This window comes from Cimex lectularius, unplaced genomic scaffold, assembly GCF_000648675.2.
Source record: "Cimex lectularius strain Harlan isolate CLEC.00 unplaced genomic scaffold, Clec_2.1 scaffold355, whole genome shotgun sequence".
Taxonomy (NCBI): domain Eukaryota; kingdom Metazoa; phylum Arthropoda; class Insecta; order Hemiptera; family Cimicidae; genus Cimex; species Cimex lectularius.
This window is the reverse complement of record NW_019392930.1, coordinates 195,627-214,204: the sequence shown is the minus strand read 5'-3', so window position 1 is coordinate 214,204 and position 18,578 is coordinate 195,627. Positions and strand designations below refer to the sequence as shown.

Here is an 18,578-nt window from a genome sequence, read left to right as displayed (position 1 = left end):
CTATTTCAGTTCAGACTAGCAGTACTCGACTGTAAAAAAGAAATAAAATGAAAGGACAGATTTCTTTGATAGTCTGAAGTAATGATAGTGACAATTAATTAGTTACTAATAGAAATATTAACACTAGATTACTACAAAACGAAAATAGCAACCTACTATGAATAGCACAATACCAAAACCATTTATTTAAAAATTAACAATGCTGTAAATCATTAGCATGAAATAAATTACAGAATAAATCAATTTATATTTTGAAAGTAACAACTTTACCACACTTCAATAAAATATTTCAAACAAAACTATAATTTTGTCCAACTAAATAAAATAATAAAAGTTTTTAATAAACAAATAAATCAACAAAACAATTAACTTTTCATACATGCTGTTTTAGCATCTTCAATTATTTTTAAAGCTCCTTCACTTATAAGTTTCTGAGCTAAAGTGACGCCGAGTTTGTGCGATAATCGAACTTGTAAAGGTTCTAGCCCATGAACTGTCATACCACAATACAAATCATTTTCTTTTCTAAAACACAAAACAAAACTTTTAGATCAAATCGTTTGACAAAATAATGTTTTAACAAACCTTTTTTCATCTGGTTCATCTTTTAATTCTTCGTTGGTAATTTTTTGAGAAAGAGTCTCCTGTAAAGTGACTGAGCCATCCAGGCTCCAGACAGCAGCGATCAGTAATAAAGTTCCTTCTGAAAACTTTGAAGAGACTGCTACAGGTGCCGAGCAACCTCCACCAAGCGTATTGAGAAGGCTCCTTTCTGCAATTGTTGGGAATACAGACTGTTTGTGATTTAAAGGGGCAAAAAATGCACAGTCATTGATCCTACATTCAACAGCCAATGCACCCTGACCGACAGCGTACAACATAACATTCTCATCCAACACCTATAGAGAAAATATTTAAGAGATTGTACGTCATTGAAGAATTTATAAATTTAAAACTACATGCCTGAGAAATGGCATCTTCCCAGCCCATCCTCATCATACCAGAAAAAGCTAATATTATACCATCGTAATCACCTTTCCTCAATTTTTCCCTCCTTGTTTGTAAATTACCTCTAATATCTTTTATAATGAGGTGAGGAAACTTTCGCTTTAACTGTGCAGTCCTTCTTAACGAACTGGTCCCTATAATACTTTTAGGAGGTAGTGTCTCTAATGTTTGACCTCGATGTTTTTTATGAAGAATCACAGCATCTCTCGGATCTTCTCGCCTAGAATGTTTAAATATAACATCAAATGTTAAAATGATTATTTTGATTAATTATCACTACTGACAAATTTTACCTGAGTATTGCACCAATCGCTAGACCATCGGGTAAAGATGTAGGCATATCTTTTAGTGAATGGACCAGAAAATCAACTTTATTTTCCAATAAAGCAGTTTCTAGCTCTTTTGTAAACAAACTTTTTTCACCTATTTTAGGCAATGGTCTATCCAATATTTGATCCCCAATAGTAGACATTGTAACTAAAGAAATTAAAAAGTATTATTAGTTAATAAACAGTAATATTACAATTTAAGGGAGTGGTTAGAGCATCTGACTCATATTTGTCGCACTAGCAGTTCTGGTTTTAAACTGCAGTATAACCGTTTAGCATGAGATTAATTGGAAAAAGTATAGTAAAGTGGTTCTGAACCCTTATCTGTGGCATTCAACGAGTAATTGGATATTAAGCCCTCCTGTATGTCACTTTACTTTATTTGAAATTATTGGCAAGCATATTTTGCAGGAATTCTTCGCTGTTAAAAAATCATTTTCAATATGGCAAAGTTCAAGTTAATAATGTGAGGGTGGTGTCTTATGGACCAACAAAAAGCTGAGATCATTGCTGCCCTCCACATCTTTTTATTTCTTATTCTGGTCTTTCACGCATTTTTTTTCACTGCAGCTATAAGTACTTTAATAATTCAAATTGTGAAACTTCATTTATTACAGTACAACCATTGTTTAAGGGTCATGACTCACATAATTTTTAATAATTTTCTTTATAGTAACAGAATGGAAAAAAACAAGGTACAATTCAAATGACAAGTTCAAAGTTACAAGGAGGAGCAAGACTTTTCATCAAATGAATAAATGAAAAGGGGTCCATCAATGAATCACTAGACCCAATTAACCTCCTATTTATTTATTTTTATTTATGGGGTCCTCAGTGTTTTATAAACCTCTTCCCTATTTTGTTCATGTTGCTACTGTCTTTACGTGTTATTACTCCCTAACGGTGGTTTGTTTTTGTACATTCATTTTGTCAGGAATTACATGAGATAGGATTGGCCTCTGTTTTGTTTATCTATTTTGCAAGAATGTAATTTGAAAATTAATTTTTCCCCAATTCCTGTAAGCTGAGCAAGAGGTTTTTTCTTCAGTTTGAAACTTTTTCTATCATTTTAGTTCAGTGTGAGATTGTGTTTTTCTCTATTGTTTTATACAGTTCCACTTTAGCATATTTTCTATATATACATAACTATCTTTGTTAATTTTGTGGTTTGCACAAGCATTACTAAATGAGCTAAAGGGACAGCTTATTTGTAGGTAAATCCTTTGAAACATCCTATATGGTTTAACAGGCCATAAAGAAGAAAAAATCAGAAGAAAATTAAATACAATTATATGGTTCACAAATTGTTCTAAAACAAATTAAGTAACCAGCTGAGGTATATTCTGTGCAAGCTAAAAACGTGCAATCAAAATAATTAGGGAAGCACACACCTTGGTCTTAAATAGATACTATTAATGCTTGTGTCATATGTGCATGTCAACAAACAACCAAACAGCCCTGAAAGCAATAGCACTTACAAAGGTCATATCTAAAATTGTCATTGTCAGTGAATGCATCAAAATTCACCAAAACAATACAAAAAATACAACAGGACACTAGCTTGTGTACCAGGACTCAAAGGAGGTCTGGGTAATAAACAAGCAACCAAACTAGCCAGAATCTTTTTTAAAAAGGATTGAACTCCACACTCACCCCATCATTTATAATTTCTAAACTAGCCAGAGTCTGCAAGACCAATATAAGCCCAGAACCTATAATAAGAAGACTGGGAAGCTATATCCAAGTATGTTTGGTGTGTATGATACAATTAAACCAGGGTTGTTGTTGAAATTTTGAACATTTAAAAAACATACTCACCGAAAATCATCCTGCAATTAAAATTTATTTTTGCCTATAGATTTTGACTTGTTCCACAAGAAATTCATCAAGGCTTTTATGATTTAGATCAAACTGTACTTATAACAATTATGAGTATGTTTCTAACTCCTAAAAGCCCTGATGAGTAACTTGTAGAACAGCTGATGTGTATAGGCAAAACTAATCCAAGTATACGTTATGGGCAGCAACAACTGCTTATTTTTAAACCAAGTTTGTGTGGATATAACACTAAATACTGCTTTTAACCGTTTAACAATTAAGATTTTCAATTACTTTTTTATAACTTCCAGCCTATCATTTGTAATAGAATTCTTACTAATGAATTAACATTATTTGATTTTTTTAAAAATAAATGTAAATACTTATGTAGAATTATTAGCTTTGCAAATGCTTTCATAAAGGGTGAGTTTAATTTGCAAAAAGATGAAATTGACTTCCAAAAGGGTAAATTTAATTGGCAAAAGGGCGAATTTAATTAGCAAAATGGTGAGAATGATTTGCAAAAGGATGAATTTAATTTTCAAAGGAGTGAAATTGATTTGCAAAAGAGAGAATTTAATTTGAAAAGGGCAAATTTAATTTGTGAAAGGGTGAAATTGATTTTCATAAGGGTGAATTTAATTTGAAAAAGAGTGGGATTGATTTTCATAAGGGCGAATTTAATTTGCGAAAGGGTGAAATTGATTTTCATAAGAGTGAATTTAATTTGCAAAAGAGTGAATTTAATTTGCAAAAGAGTGAATTTAATTTGAAAAAGGGTGAATTAAATTTGCAAAAGGGTGGGATTGATTTTCATAAGGGTGAATTTAATTTGCAAGAGTGAATTTAAGTTGCAAAAGAGTGAATTTAATTTGCAAAAGGGCAAAACTGATTTTCGTAAGGGTGAATTTAATTTGCAAAAGGGTGAGACTGATTTTCATAACAGTAAATTTAATTTGCAAAAAGGCTTTAATTTACAAAAGGGTGAAAATGATTTACAAATGAGTAAAATTGATTTCCAAAAGGGTGAATTTAATCCAAAATCATTAGTCAAAATACAAAATTGGATTAGTGATTTTATATTTGCATATTGGGAACATCAGACCCAAGATTAGCTTTTTAAGCCTACCTCTCTTGTAAACATTTTTCTATTGTGTTGTAGGTAGTTTCTATTGTTCTATAGTGTGTAATATATTGTATTTATATAATCCAAATCTGCAGATAGGTGTAAATGCATCTACATATGAACACAGTTGAGCCTATCACTTCTCATAGTCCACCGGTAATTCTAGCTTTGGTAATTTACAGTAAATTGCTGGCAGACCTAGAGAAGCACCTACTCCAGGTATTGGCAGTCTTAGGTTTTATCTCAGTCTAATCCATCCAGCCATCCAGTTTGGCTCCAGAAGCTATCATTTCAGCTCCCAACGCATTCACACTTTCACTCACTCTTAAATACATTATTTCCTATTACATACCATTCACTCAGGGGCTGGTGTACGCGTAATAATTTGAAATTAAACAAAAATAAATGTAAGATTTTGAAGTTCAGCAAGAAAAAAATAATTCATGATTACGACCAATTCGTTTATAGTATCGAAGGTGATCATATTGACGAGGTAGATACTATCTCGGATCTCGGGGTTATTTTTAATAAGAATTGTGATTTTCGGGACTACATCCATGCCATTTGAAATAAATCTTTTTATGGATCTAAATTCCATTGAAGAATTTTCAAGTTCATATTGTTATCTAACATATAAATAAATAAATAATTTATAATTAAATAATTACCTACAAAATGGTACGCTCCAAATTACATACACTATTTACAAAAATAGTTCTCATTATTTTAAACAAATTATTGAATATCATTCGAATCTATAACTGGAATCGATGATTTGGCAATCAGCGTTTCCATTATTTTTGATTCTAGTGTCTGTAGGGAGAATGGTGAATTAACAATTTCTTTTTCTAGGGAACTGAAGATATTTTTAATTTTTATAATTAAGTTATCATTTGATTGTTCATTTTCAGGAGACGTGTTATATCCATTTCTATGTGATAGACGATTTCTATTTAGCCCCTTGTGTTTACGCAGTTCTGTTGCGGTAAGTACAGGAGATGTAAGTTGGGCCGTGTCATGCTTTTCTTGTTCATTTGATTGATATCTAGATTTAATGGGTCAAAATGATTTGGCCATGGTCTGTGCACTTTGCTGGCTATTTTTGTGTTTTCATTGTATGAGGTTTCTGGTAAAGGGGGAAATTTTGATTCCGCCTCAAGCAGATTGAACTTGTTAGTTATGACCAAAGCGTACAATGAATTGCTAAGAACGCTTTTTTTATTTTTTGATTGTTACAAATATACTGGACATGAACGATTTGTAGCAGTGTGACTTCCAGAACAGTGAACACATTTGGGACAGTTTTGTTTTATGCATATATTTGGGTCATGATTTTCTCTGCAGAATATGCATCGAATTTACTTCGACAGTGATCCGATCTATGACCATATCGAAGACAATTTGTGCATTGTATGATTGGAGGAACGTAGGGATCTACTGGACAACTCATTCCATAAATATTTAGTGTTCAGGAAGAACTTGGGAATTGAATTCGATAAAGCATACTTTTAATTTAGTTGTTTTTCTTGATTATTTTGTCCAGGTTCTTTACGTGTGATGCAGCGAAGGCTTTTAATTTTTATGGGGGATTGAATTACTTTCAAAATTTCTTCGTCAGTAAGATCTGGATCAACATTCCTTATAACTCCTGTTTTATGGATAAGAAATGAAGGGATATATATACAAGGAAATGTTCTGAAAGTATTTTTTGCTCAAGAAGATTATTGAATGCCAAGGAATTATCAATATCTATTTTGATTCTATTTGCACCTTTTATATTTGTTAGTAATTGTTTATTTGTATTTGCAGATTTGTAAATATATTTTCCAATCGTCATAGGGTGAAGATTGCTGAGATTATCTTTGCTACTTTCAACAAAAATGTAGAATGGTCCAGAATCAGTGGATTTAAAACGATTGAGTGTTAGACTTTTTTTTTCTACAAGGGCTGACAAATAAGAGTGTGTGGGGTTAAAATTGTCGTTGATTTTAATTTTTGATGTTTGTTGTGAGGTATTATTATCGTCTAATTTACGATTCTTGCTGTTGTCGGTTACGTTTGAGAGTTTTGTACCAATATTGTATATCCGTAGCTTCTAGCGAAATATCTGATGTTCCATCACTAGTGCCGTTCATTTTTGTTATAGAAACCGTCTGGGTCGGTTAAATGTATTTGTAAATTGATTTATCTTCGAATATGAGACAAAATGTAATATAGACCAAGGCGATCATCAGATTAGACGGAGAAAGGATTTACGCGTCTGCTCTCGTTGGACTCTGAACGATAACTGTTTTTATTTTTATATCCTTTTTCAGTTGTTTATATTATAATGATTGTTTTGTTGTGTTGCTTGATGGCCTATGCTTGGGTCCTGACCTGTTTGGACTGTAAATAAATAACATAAAATAAAAATTCTGTGTTAGGTCCTTCAAGGGCCAACTATCGATAATGCTCTTGATACGCGATTTTTTACTAACTATATTTGTGTTATTTACTTGATGTAAATATAATACAATGTAATTACCAACATCGAATTTCTTATGAGGGTAAAGCTCCTTGAGTTCGTCTATCACTAGACCGGTTTGAATGAGGGCGAGGTGAAAAAAAAAAAAAAAAAAACAATAATCCGGTGAAAATATATCCAATAATATTGTCTGTAAAGCCGGAATACCTCGCTTTTCCTCGAGCCGACTTTCAACTCCTCTTTTCCCTCCATGGCACGTTTAATTCGTCGACAGGGCGAAGTTGGAAATAAGCATGACTTGACGGATCCACGTGCCGATGTTGTTCTGCGTTTACAGTTCACACGGAGCCGCGTCAATGTCAACAAAGTCTATTGGTAGATCCTCTGACAGCGACCTCGTCCTCATTACACGTATATCGTCGTCAATTTAATAACGGAAACCCCACCAAAACTCAAAAATTGAAAGTTGCCTCTAATAATAGGCCAGGGGAGTGAAAGGCGGTTAGTTAATGATGTTTTCGCACAGATGAAAAAAAAGTAAAATAACTTTTATTATAATGCAACTTTTAAATATAAAAGTTGTAAATATAAAAGTGTATAGTTCCTTATCAGTCTTGCCCCTCGACGATAAAAGGTTTCATGATGGGCGGAAGGTTTTAATGTCGTCGTAGTCGGTAATTGAAAATTTAAAAATGATACTCAGGAACAGGAAGAAACTGCCGGCTGTTGAGATAATAAAAAAGCTAGATTATTTTCCAAAAGTGAACAAAGATGATTATGTGAAGAGGTCGAAGGTAGGAGGAGTAGGTAAGTCACTTTGACAAAATCACCTATAAAATAAAAGTTCGCTTTGATTGAAGTCTCTACACAACAAGAATGTGTCAGATAAATTTTTGCCTTATAAGGATTGTCGAAAAAAGGTTGCCCCGGTTGTCTGAAAGCCAGATAAAATGATGGATCCGTTTTAAATTCAAAAACCACACAGAAATTTAGCGATAAATGGCCTGCCCTTTTGGCATTTTTATTTATTTATTTTTTATCAAGAACTTTAAAGCTAATTTTTTGCAGTATACCTCACACAATTTTAATATACCATAGGAAATTTCTATCATAGCCTTAGAATAAAATTATTAACATATTTTATAAATAAACTATGATAAATAAATGAAAATTTATAAAAATGTTATTGTGCACTTCTGAACTAGAAAGGCAACTTATAGTGCATTAGTGTTTTGTAATTCACCCAGGGATTTTATTACTAGCAATGGTTGTTTTGCAAGTCCTAAATGAAGTGCCTTACATAGAAGAAAATTGCCAAACACTAACAACATATTTTTAATAAGATTGCTCGTTGGCTTTGGTAAAGGGAGATGAAACAGTGATTGTATCTGAAAAATTATTGCCTTATAAGGATTATTGAATAAGGCTATCTGTCTGAAAGCCTGAAAATGATGCAATCATTTTAGAATTAATTAAGAAAAAAAATAATCCTACACAGAAAAATTGCCTGTCCTGTTGGCATTTTTATCAAGGACTTAAAAAGCTAATTTTACATGCTGTATACCTCACAAAAGTTTTCATGTACCACAGAAGTTTCTCTCGTAGTCTTAGAGTAAAATTATTATCACATTTTATGTATAAACTATGATAAGTGAATAATAAAATTTTATGAAATTCTATTATGCATTTCTGAACAAGAAAGGCAACTTACAGTGCATTGTAATTCATCCAATAATTCTATTACTTGCAATGATTATTTTGCAAGTCCTAAATGAAGTGCTTTACATAGAAGAAAATCACGAAACACTGAACATATTTTTGAAAAGATTGCTTGGTTGGGTTTGATAAAGGGACATGGTACAGAAAAATTATTGCCTTATAAAGTTTATCGAAAAAAGGCTGCCCCGGTTGTCTAAAAGCTAGATAAAATGATGGATCTGTTTAATAATTTGTTGGATTCGTGAGGAGCGGTCAAGAATCAGATAGTTTAGAAAAACACTTTTTTAATTTTTTTACCATACACATTTTTGGCAAAAAATGAACAAGGTATCTAAATTTCCTCATTATTGACCACTCCTCACAAATCCAACAAATAATAAATAAATAAAGTAGTTCAAAATTCTCAAAATATAGAGAGCTGCAGCCCCTTCCACTATCATCAAAATACAGGACTTCAAAACAGAGCCCTAAAAATGGCTGTTGAAGCACTGTGATTCATAACTCCACTGATAGCTTTAATTCCCCACCACTATCAAGACTAAATTCAAAAAATTCAACCAAAACCTGCAGGCAATAAATGGTATAATTCACTAAACTCGTGGATAAAGGATTTCTGTAAGACTGTAAGATCAGTCCTGCCCGATTATGATACTCAACTAGTATACAATTTGTGAAAATTTAAATTTAAATTGTCCAGTGTAAGTGATATTTTCTATGCTATAATCAAGTTGTGATTTGTTAGCCAATCGGTGATGCATTAATAATAACTTAAATACAGTAATAACTTGAAAATACTTATAAATGTATTTGTTTTTTAAACACCGAGGGTTGATATGACTTCTGCTATTGCAAACCTTTAAAAAAAAAAAAAAGTTGAAGTATACTATTGAATAAATTCCCTGTCTTAATAACGAATACTAAATCTAACAAATTATTCTTAAAGTTAATTTTAACAGTTGTGTTACAATATGGTTTTGTTATATTTCAGTCACTGTGTTAGTTTATGTAATTATATTACTCTTAATTATATACGAGCTTGAATCTTACTTTATGAGCAATGTTAACTTTAAGTTTGCACCTGATACTGAATTTGATGCAAAGCTGAATGTCAATTTGGATATAACTGTCGCTACACCTTGTCATAGTGAGTCCTTTTGTCCATATAAATTATCAAATCATATTTAGTATTAAATCTGTGTGTTTCTCTTTTAAGGTGTGGGAGCAGATATTCTTGACAGTACAAATCAAAATGTAATGCTGTTTGGGACATTGCAAGAAGAAGACACATGGTTTGATATGAGTGAGGAGCAGAAATCTCATTTTCAAGACATTAGATATTTTAACAACTATCTCCAAAATGAATTTCACGAGATACACGAATTACTTTGGAAATCTGGACACTCTTTCATGCCCACCGGTCTTCCAAAAAGGTAAAGGATTAATTTTTTTAACAAAATCAGTTTTGAGTTGTTATAAATTCGAATCTCGTGTTAGAAAAGAAACACCAAATTATAATCCTGATGCATGTCGCCTATTTGGTTCGTTGGAGCTAAACAAAGTTGCTGGGAATCTTCATATTACTGCGGGAAAATCATTCCCTCTTCCAGATGGAGGGCATATTCATGTACCACTGTTTATCGATAAAAGCTCATTCAACTGTTCCCACCGAATTCACCATTTTTCATTTGGAAATTCAATTGTTGGAATTATTAATCCTCTGGACGGCGATGAAAAAATAACACAAGACTGTAAAATCAAGAAATAATGATAAATTGTGTTCTAGCTGTAATAAGATTTTTGTTGTAGATATGACACTTTATCAATATTTCATTGAAATAGTTCCAACAGATGTAGAAACGTTTTTATCGAAGGCGAAAACATATCAGTATTCTGTCAAAGAAAACAAAAGACTAATCAATCATGATAGTGGTAAAACTTGATTTTTCTTTACACTTAACTTTTTTTGCAGCTGCACTTTAATTCCTTTGTATTTTAGGATCTCATGGAATTCCAGGTATATATTTTAAATACGATTTTAGTGCTTTAAAAGTCACTGTGACACAATCACGAGAACCTCTATTGCAATTTTTAATAAGACTTTTCTCTACAATTGCTGGAGTTTTCATCACTGCTGGTACATATTCACAAATACGCACTAGACTATTTTTTGTTATGACATTTTTTCAATTTTCAGGTTTCCTTTGCAATTTAGTGCATTTGCTATTGGCGAAGTTTGGGATGACTCAAACTGAAGAGGAATCAATAAAATTGCTTAGTCAATCACTGGAATATGACAAGATTGTTATTTAATAAATCTTTTTTTTAAACACATTTGAATTTTATTTAACTTTTCTAATAATTCCTCATATGTAGCATATAACAAATAAAGTGTTATTTTTCTTACAGAATTTTGTAGTTTGATCTTAAATTCTCAATGATGTACAATTTATGGACAAGCATCATTATTTCCTCTTCATACTAGAAATATTTAATTATTTTTAATATAACACAAAATCATAGATTAAAAGGATCATTGATTAAACACAATACTATTTAAAATAATGCACTGTGTAAATTTATTTATAATGTAAAATTAAAATCTAACTCGTCAGAAGTGTGTTTGTGCAATTAACCATTATATTTTTGAGCATTTTTTTTACATCAAAAGAATCCAATATTATTGGAAATATAGTTATGATATATATAATAAATCGTATAATTATATTTGGGAGAGAGATAAGTAGAATCGCTTACTGAAAACCATTTCAATTAAATTTTAATCATTATTATTTATTTTTGTTTAAAAAAAGAAAATATTTTACTTTCTCTAGCATAATATTTACTGCTACTAAAAATGGAGGTATTCCTGCCGATAGAACATTAATGGATTTGGAAATGACCTCAGAAATGAGTTAGTTTTAGTGTTACATATAAATATATATATATAAACAGTTCCATGACATTGACAGACAATGCTCAGACCAAACTGCTGGATTTAAAGGGCTGAAATTTCGACAGTACATTCCTATAATGACATGGATGCCGGTAAAAAAGGATTTTTTGAAATTCCATCCCTAAGGGGATCATATGGACAAATTTTTACCATTTATAAACCATAGTGAACTGAAGAAAGATGAATTTGTGAAACGAGACAATTAGAAAGCCAGCACCCTGCATCGCATTAGAAAGGTACATTAAAATATCCTGCATGGACAAAATTGTGGGTAAAAGCTAGTTAGGGCTTAAAGCTATCTTTAAAAAAATTTAGTTTTATAAACATAGCAAAATAATAATAAAACATACAATAAAAATCCATATATATATATATATATATCATGCCCAAATAAAGCTCCCGGGGGTGGCTAATTAATAGGGGTTGCAATGGCCAAGGATTGTCTCCGCTGGCGATACCATGTGAAGGCTCCATAAGCTGAGGCGATGACCAATAAACAGTAGACTGGCATGGTACATATGCTCGTAGACGTTGAAATGTAGGAAGTCTTGATGATTGGTGAAACATGGTTGAGTTTCAGCTCCTCTAATCCCAATTTTTTAATGTTAATTGAGAATTTTGGCTGTTGATTCTTGCTTAATACGACAACGTTACTAAGAATTTTCGGATGCCCAGAAGTTTTGGATTCTCTGTTCCTGTAGACCACTTTACTGCCGTTGATGTTCAGTAAAAATACTCCTTTTAGTTGTTTTACTGTAGTCCCATCCTGGTGGCTTATACTAATAAGTTCTTCATTAGGAAATACAGCCAAATACTGGTTGAGCTCAGGTATCCAAGTCAGTGATTGGCGGTTACGATGAGTTCTGTGTATGTATAGTTCATTGGATCCCCAGAAAGAAGTATGGCCTTGTTGCACAGGTTGTCCTTATGGCAGATTTGTTCTTACGAGCATAGATATTACAATTTAGTTTGTTTAATTGATTACTATTTCTAGTAGAAATACTCATTGGTGTTGGTGTATAAGTGTTCTGTATAGAAAAATTTTGATTTTTTATGTATTGATTTGGTGGTTTAAAAAAATTGTTTTGGGGGAAGTTAGGTTTGAAATTTTTTGGAAAGTTATGAAGCATCTCTTTGTGGTGGTCAAAATTTTTGCGATGTGTCTTTGTTGCTTTTGCGCAAGTTCTGAAAGTCGTTTAATAATAGTTTTTCTATGTCCGTTATTGTCTGTGGGTTTCTGGTTGCTAGATTATTATGCAAGAGGTCTTTTAATGAGCAGATGAAATTTGTAGCTATAATTTTTTCTTGAAGTTCTATTAGGTATGCTTTCTGTTTATCTGATCCCTTTTCCATAAATATTTTTGCTCTAAACAAGTTAAACTTTTCTTTTATTAGATTTAATGATCTGAAAGGTTTTTTTTTTTTTAAATTTCGATCTGCATTATCTCTAGGATAATGCTGGCCAGTCCTTTCCTATCACCAAACTCTTTGATTAAAAACTGCTTCAGTTTGCAAATTGCATGTTCCTTAGGGCTTCGTTCGCCCTATCTGTTAGTTTGTTTTTGATGTATATGAATATTATATGAATAAAGTAAATAAAATATGAAATAAAGTTACACCTGCACAAAACCGTTAATTCAGTGATAGAGGATGTTGCCCTTGTACAGATTCGGGGAATGTGTTATAAGCAAAAAAAAGGCCCTTCCCTGTTCACTATTCCAATTACACTTGTGAAGACAGATTCAAATTAATCATATCCATGAACAGGAAATTGTAAGTTGTGTTTATAACTAATACAGTTTTTAGAGAGAGAGAGCAATATAAATGAAATGTTGAACAATACATTTCACTATTGTATGTTTTTGAAATTTTATATTCGAAGGGATGAATGAAAAAAAAAAATGTTTATTTAATAAGCTGGATTACAAAAATAAAGTGTAATTATTCAGAAATCGTGAGATGCGGTCTGTGTGATGTAGGTAAGAAAAACATTTTCTTTATCGTGCCAACGTTTCGATCTTTATTGAGATCATCTTTAGGGCCTGGGATTTACAAACATTGTTTACATTTAACAAATACATGTAGGATGTGGATAAAGTGTAATACAAACAAAACATGTTCAGTAATATAGTTTTTGTAAGTTTGACAATTTTTAAAAAAAGCGGGGAAGACGGAAGTACGTTTGTGGGTGAGCCAATTGACGGCAAGCAACGGCGCGGCGTTGCTTAGCGTTTCTCCCTGCTTTCCGCTAGAGTTTACCTTTCATCCCCAACGCTTCGTCGTTGAGGTTTGTTTTTACATTGCCGGATCCTTCCACCTCTCGGAGCACGTGGCGTTTCATAATCGGAGGGTTTTTAGTAATTTACCTGTTCTATATTAATATACATAGTTTCTGTGATCATGGGTAAACCAGGTTAGTTAAGAATAATACAGCAATTGATTAATTTAATTAGCATTATGAAAATTTTGACTTATAATTTGTGTTTGTTTGTATGTGAACACGTGTTGTCTCAGGCCTAAGTTCACTGTCATATTTTAAATATTTCAATTATTATTAATTAAACACGCTGTCCCTAAATATGTCGATTCTGTCTTTCATACTATATTAATGGATAAAATTAATTTATTGTTTATATTTACACTATTTTTTTAAAATTTATTTTCATGAGGTTCTATTTCGATTTTAATGTATGTTTTTATTTTATCTATTTACCACAGGAAAATTGTGTGCATGCTACACAGTGTATGTGCAATTTAAACAGACATATGAAACAAATAAAAAATATTTTGAGAGTTTTCTTCATGTGGTTTACATCAACTAGACATATTTCGTTTGATGTTTCACAAAAATTGTGTAGCTTGTAGCTTCCAGTTGTAAATAAAGAAATTAGTCATTTTTATCGTTTTTTCTTGAACCAGAGGCGATAATAAAGAAATCAAAGCTCTCAGAAGTAATACATCATAAGCTGGGTTTCCATTGTATGAAAAAATCACTTTTGCACCTAGTGTATATTCATTATTAAATAATGATTTCTCAATCCTGCCTAACAGCGAATGCAAAACAGTTTCCACTTATTTTGCTGGTAAATATGCATGTTGATTGGGATGTATCATTGTATTAATTCCACAATCATGTCTAATATATCTGTAAAATTTTCTCCGTTATTTTTATGAAAATAGAAGATTAGAATAGAATATAGAATTTTACAATTACATGTAGGATGTGGAAAAAAAAAGAATTTATACAATGCTAGAGATGTGGAATTGTATATAAATTCTTTTTTCCCAAATCCTACATGTATTAGTAAAATTTAACAATATAAATCCCAGGCCCTGAAGATGATCTCAATAAAGATCGAAACGTTGGCACGATAAAGAAAATGTTTTTCTTACGTCACACCAGTCCGCATCTCCAAATAATGTATTCTGTACGATAACTGGAGGTGGCGTATAGGTCGTGGTTAGGCGAGTATGATGCACTTTAACATATCCCGAAACCAAATCTCCGAAAAAAAAAAAAAAAGGCTTGGTGGTGTACCGCTGGGGTTGTTCACTATAATTTTTTGAATTACTGTGAAACTCTCAGTAGAGAAATATTGCCAAGAAATTGACAAAATACATGGGAAACTGTAGTGTCTTTGTCCAGCATTGGTAAACTGTAAGAGCTGATTCTTCTTCACAATAACACAGGCCACATGTTTCAGTGCCAAACCTGCAGGAAATTAAGGACTTAGGATATGAAATCTTTCCACACCCTCCATACTTACCCAACCTCTCACCTACAGACTTCCATTTTTAGAGGTATTTTCTAAAAAGGAATAAACTTTTTAGAAAACGTGGTGAAGCCGAAAACACCTTCCAAAACTTTTTGTGGGTCAAAATAAAGATTTTTATATTAGCGGAATAAAAGCACTCATTACAGTTGGCAAAGATGTATAGATTGTGATGGAAAGTATTTCAAATAAATTTTCTTTATTTTATAAAAATTAAAAATAGTTTTGCCTGCCTTTTCAAAACCTGCATTATTTTTGCACCAGCCCAATAACTACACCAACGCTGCAACAGAGTTTATCATGGTGATACCTTTGTCTTACTCCCATTTTGATGCTCATTTACTTCCACGCATCTCTTGTTCTTGTTATGATGAGTTTTATCTTTAGCATCCCACAAAAATTGGTAGCTGTGATACATTTGGATAAGTCGAATGCAGTTCTCCTGGTTTCTTCGCTTACTCGAGACATGTGCATTACACAGAAAATAACAATGGGAAACACTTGATGCGCACCAAAAAACCAACAGCCGGTTGGCTCACCCTGACATATCCTCACGCCAAAATTTATCCACAAAGCGAGACAAGTTTTATGAAACAGTTGCATGAATGATTTTCGCACAATGGAAACCCAGCTATAAAATAACCAGCGTTTTTTTGATGGTAAATTAAGTGAAAATTTCAGCACTTGTAGATTATTGTAAAAAAATTAAATTTCATTGATAATTCAACACTCCTACCATCAAAGAATTTATTACGACCAAATTCAAAAAGTTCCATGTTAACCTGGGTTGTGTAAATGGCACCAGTCACTTCAATTTGGGACAAAAGATGGCAAGGCTCAAATCCCATTTGCTTCAAGATATTCTCGAGTTATGAGTGTAGGGAATTCAGTCCAGTCAAAAAGTTAAAATCGTGAAGTTGATTTATAAATTTGGAACTTTTCCCTTATTTATTTATTATGTTATATGTAACTTGAAGGACCTATGTAATTGGTCAAACTTGTTAATTTCTTCTAATAATAATAAAAAATAAAATAATGATTAAATAAACATTGCTTCAAAACACAAAAAAGATAAAATTGAATTATCAAAAAACACTACAGACCTTGCCAATAAAATTTTATACATTTTAAGTAATATCGGCCTGTCCAATCATATTTTGGTAAAAGAGAACAAACAATTGTTGTTGGTATATGGTGAGGTGAGGTAGGAAAGGTGGAAGGATGAACCTTTAGTTTGGTCATTACTGATCATTTTGGTCTTCACGTGTGTTTCAGCTTCTCATCTGCAATGGTTCAATAGTTGAAAATAGCTGTTCTTCTCACAAACTTTTTTTGCAGTGATTTGAATTTCAAACCGCAGATTACATGCATAGTCTGATGAGCTATTTTGCTCCAAAATTTGCTGTTTTGGTCTCTATGCATGCCTTTCTGGTCTATGTATTTTAGTTTCAGATGATGTCATCAGTGTGGTGTTGCTTTATAACATTACTTTTAATAATATTTTGCAGGTTTTGGAGGAGAAAGAGGTGGTGGTAGAAGCAGTTTTGGTGGACGAGGAGGTGGTGGCGGTAGAGGAGGGGGCGCCAGAGGCGGTGGTGGCCGCTTTAGTGGTGGTGGTGGCGGCAGAGGCGGTGGAGGACGCTTTAGTGGCGGTGGAGAAGGAGGTCGAGGCCGTTTTAGTGGAGGTGGCAGCGGAGGTCGAGGAGGTGGCTTTAAAGGAGGTAGACCCAATGGTGGACGTGGCGGGCGTGGAGGCCGCGGAGGTGGACGAGGAGGTAATTATTATTAATAATTTCCTTTAAAGAAAATAAACCCATGCATTTTTTCAGGTATGAAGGGTGGTTCAAATGTAATCATTGAACCTCACAGGCATGATGGTGTTTTCATTGCAAGAGGAAAAGAAGATGCTCTAGTGACTAAAAATATGGCTCCTGGAGATGCCGTTTATGGTGAAAAGAGGATATCTGTTGAGGTTGATTTATTATCAATTTTGATAGAACTAAATCAAAGTTCAATTACATCATGATTTGTTTCTGTGTAGACTGATGGAGAAAAAATTGAATATAGAGTTTGGAATCCATTTAGATCAAAATTAGCAGCTGCAATTCTTGGCGGAATTGATCAAATTCATATGGGTCCTGGTTGTAAAGTGCTTTACCTTGGGGCGGCTTCTGGTACAACAGTTTCCCACGTATCAGACATTGTTGGGCCTGTATGTATTATATGCTCCAAAAAAGCTACCATTCCCCCACAAATATTTATTTTATTTATTACAGGAAGGTCTTGTATATGCCGTCGAGTTTTCACACAGATCCGGAAGAGATCTGTTAAACGTTGCTAAAAAAAGGACCAACATTATTCCAATCATTGAAGATGCCAGGCATCCACAAAAGTATCGAATGTTGGTCAGTATGGTCGACTGTATATTTGCTGATGTCGCTCAACCCGATCAGGCTAGGATAGTCGCATTAAATGCCCACAACTTTCTGAAAAATGGAGGCCATTTTGTTATTTCAATTAAGGTATGGCTAATTTGATCATTTATCTTTTATAATTACTAGAGCTTATTATTATTATTGGCATAAAATAACAATATATATATATATATTTTAGGCAAACTGTATAGACTCGACAGCTCAACCTGAAGCTGTGTTTGCTGGGGAAGTTAAGAAATTACAATCAGAAAAATTAAAACCCCAAGAACAACTCACTCTTGAACCATATGAGAGGGATCATGCTGTAGTCGTCGGTGTTTACAGGCCACCTGCTAAGAAAGCTTAAGACTATTTTGTAATTTTTTTAGATTATATTAAAGAACGATTTAATAGCTTAATTTTTACAAATTTCTTGCAAATATATATATATAAAACATTGCACAATGGATATTGAAATCAAACACTGTATAATTTGAAATGTTCACAAAGTAATATGTTGGTTAAAAATAACTTTTAATAAAACTTAAAAATAATAACTGAACTTTTAATTTTAAACTGGCACAACATGGAATTAACCATTTCATCAATCCTTCAATCATTATGACACTACTTTAGAAAAAAAGGGGACTGTGGTGGCCGAGTGGTTAGGGTGTTTGACTCGTTGCCATTCAGTCCTGGGTTCGAATCCCAGCATATCCCATGGCTTATAAATTGAAAATAGTAGGAAAAATGTATTGTAAAGTGGTTTTGATCCCTCGTCCGCAACACACAACAGGTAGTTGACGTTAAGCTCTCCTGTAAAACAGGAATTACTTTACTTTTTTTTCCTATTTTTGAAATATATACAGTGCAAATTAAATAATTACTTACATGCTTAAAAAAAATTCTGCATTCAAAACTTCTGCCAGTAGTTGTCTGACAGAAAATGTATTCGGGTGAGACTTGCCCAACTT

At 32.7% G+C, this 18,578-nt stretch overlaps 3 protein-coding genes across 7 annotated transcripts; 2 read left to right on the top strand and 1 right to left on the bottom strand.

Moving 5' to 3' along the window:
- Positions 1–160: 160 nt before the first annotated feature.
- Positions 161–7,359, bottom strand: LOC106665678 (porphobilinogen deaminase). 3 transcript variants are annotated; one of them, XM_024229363.1, is made up of 6 exons: positions 6,953–7,359; positions 6,806–6,878; positions 1,302–1,485; positions 964–1,228; positions 586–899; positions 161–525 (listed from the first exon to the last, which is right to left on the bottom strand). In XM_024229363.1, exons 1-6 carry the CDS (start codon positions 6,995–6,997, stop codon positions 366–368), a joined length of 1,041 nt encoding a protein of 346 aa, XP_024085131.1. In that variant the 5' UTR covers positions 6,998–7,359; the 3' UTR covers positions 161–365. The 3 variants fall into 3 exon arrangements, with proteins under 3 accessions (XP_024085131.1, XP_014247781.1, XP_014247780.1); XM_014392295.2 differs by lacking the exons at positions 6,806–6,878; positions 6,953–7,359 and adding an exon at positions 6,355–6,569; XM_014392294.2 differs by lacking the exons at positions 6,806–6,878; positions 6,953–7,359 and adding an exon at positions 4,950–6,340.
- Positions 7,360–7,363: 4 nt separating this feature from the next.
- Positions 7,364–10,795, top strand: LOC106665677 (endoplasmic reticulum-Golgi intermediate compartment protein 2). Of its 3 annotated transcripts, XM_014392290.2 has the most exons (8): positions 7,386–7,552; positions 9,453–9,469; positions 9,536–9,608; positions 9,678–9,894; positions 9,959–10,212; positions 10,271–10,393; positions 10,461–10,598; positions 10,659–10,795. In XM_014392290.2, exons 1-8 carry the CDS (start codon positions 7,438–7,440, stop codon positions 10,772–10,774), a joined length of 1,053 nt encoding a protein of 350 aa, XP_014247776.1. In that variant the 5' UTR covers positions 7,386–7,437; the 3' UTR covers positions 10,775–10,795. The 3 variants fall into 3 exon arrangements, with proteins under 3 accessions (XP_014247775.1, XP_014247776.1, XP_014247777.1); XM_014392289.2 differs by having other exon boundaries at positions 7,364–7,552; positions 9,453–9,608; XM_014392291.2 differs by lacking the exons at positions 9,453–9,469; positions 9,536–9,608 and having other exon boundaries at positions 7,414–7,552.
- Positions 10,796–13,685: 2,890 nt separating this feature from the next.
- Positions 13,686–18,158, top strand: LOC106665679 (rRNA 2'-O-methyltransferase fibrillarin). The gene is made up of 6 exons (XM_014392296.2): positions 13,686–13,830; positions 16,699–16,965; positions 17,020–17,162; positions 17,232–17,402; positions 17,467–17,712; positions 17,804–18,158. Exons 1-6 carry the CDS (start codon positions 13,818–13,820, stop codon positions 17,969–17,971), a joined length of 1,008 nt encoding a protein of 335 aa, XP_014247782.1. The 5' UTR covers positions 13,686–13,817; the 3' UTR covers positions 17,972–18,158.
- The last annotated feature ends 420 nt before the right edge of the window (positions 18,159–18,578 follow it).

What these genes read in the sequence shown, in the direction of transcription:
- LOC106665678 (XM_024229363.1), bottom strand. Translation starts at nt 6,997, where the DNA reads ATGGAGGGAAAAGAGGAGTTGAAAGTCGGCTCGAGGAAAAGCGAG. An exon ending in TCGGCTCGAGGAAAAGCGAG is followed by an intron (nt 6,879 to 6,952) that starts GTATTCCGGCTT and finishes TTTTTTTTTCAC; the next exon opens with CTCGCCCTCATTCAAACCGG. An exon ending in TCATAAGAAATTCGATGTTG is followed by an intron (nt 1,486 to 6,805) that starts GTAATTACATTG and finishes TAATTTCTTTAG; the next exon opens with TTACAATGTCTACTATTGGG.
- LOC106665677 (XM_014392289.2), top strand. Translation starts at nt 7,438, where the DNA reads ATGATACTCAGGAACAGGAAGAAACTGCCGGCTGTTGAGATAATAAAA. An exon ending in GTCGAAGGTAGGAGGAGTAG is followed by an intron (nt 7,553 to 9,452) that starts GTAAGTCACTTT and finishes GTTATATTTCAG; the next exon opens with TCACTGTGTTAGTTTATGTA. An exon ending in TGAAAAAATAACACAAGACT is followed by an intron (nt 10,213 to 10,270) that starts GTAAAATCAAGA and finishes TTTTTGTTGTAG; the next exon opens with ATATGACACTTTATCAATAT.
- LOC106665679 (XM_014392296.2), top strand. An exon ending in CCGCGGAGGTGGACGAGGAG is followed by an intron (nt 16,966 to 17,019) that starts GTAATTATTATT and finishes GCATTTTTTCAG; the next exon opens with GTATGAAGGGTGGTTCAAAT. An exon ending in TATCAGACATTGTTGGGCCT is followed by an intron (nt 17,403 to 17,466) that starts GTATGTATTATA and finishes TATTTATTACAG; the next exon opens with GAAGGTCTTGTATATGCCGT.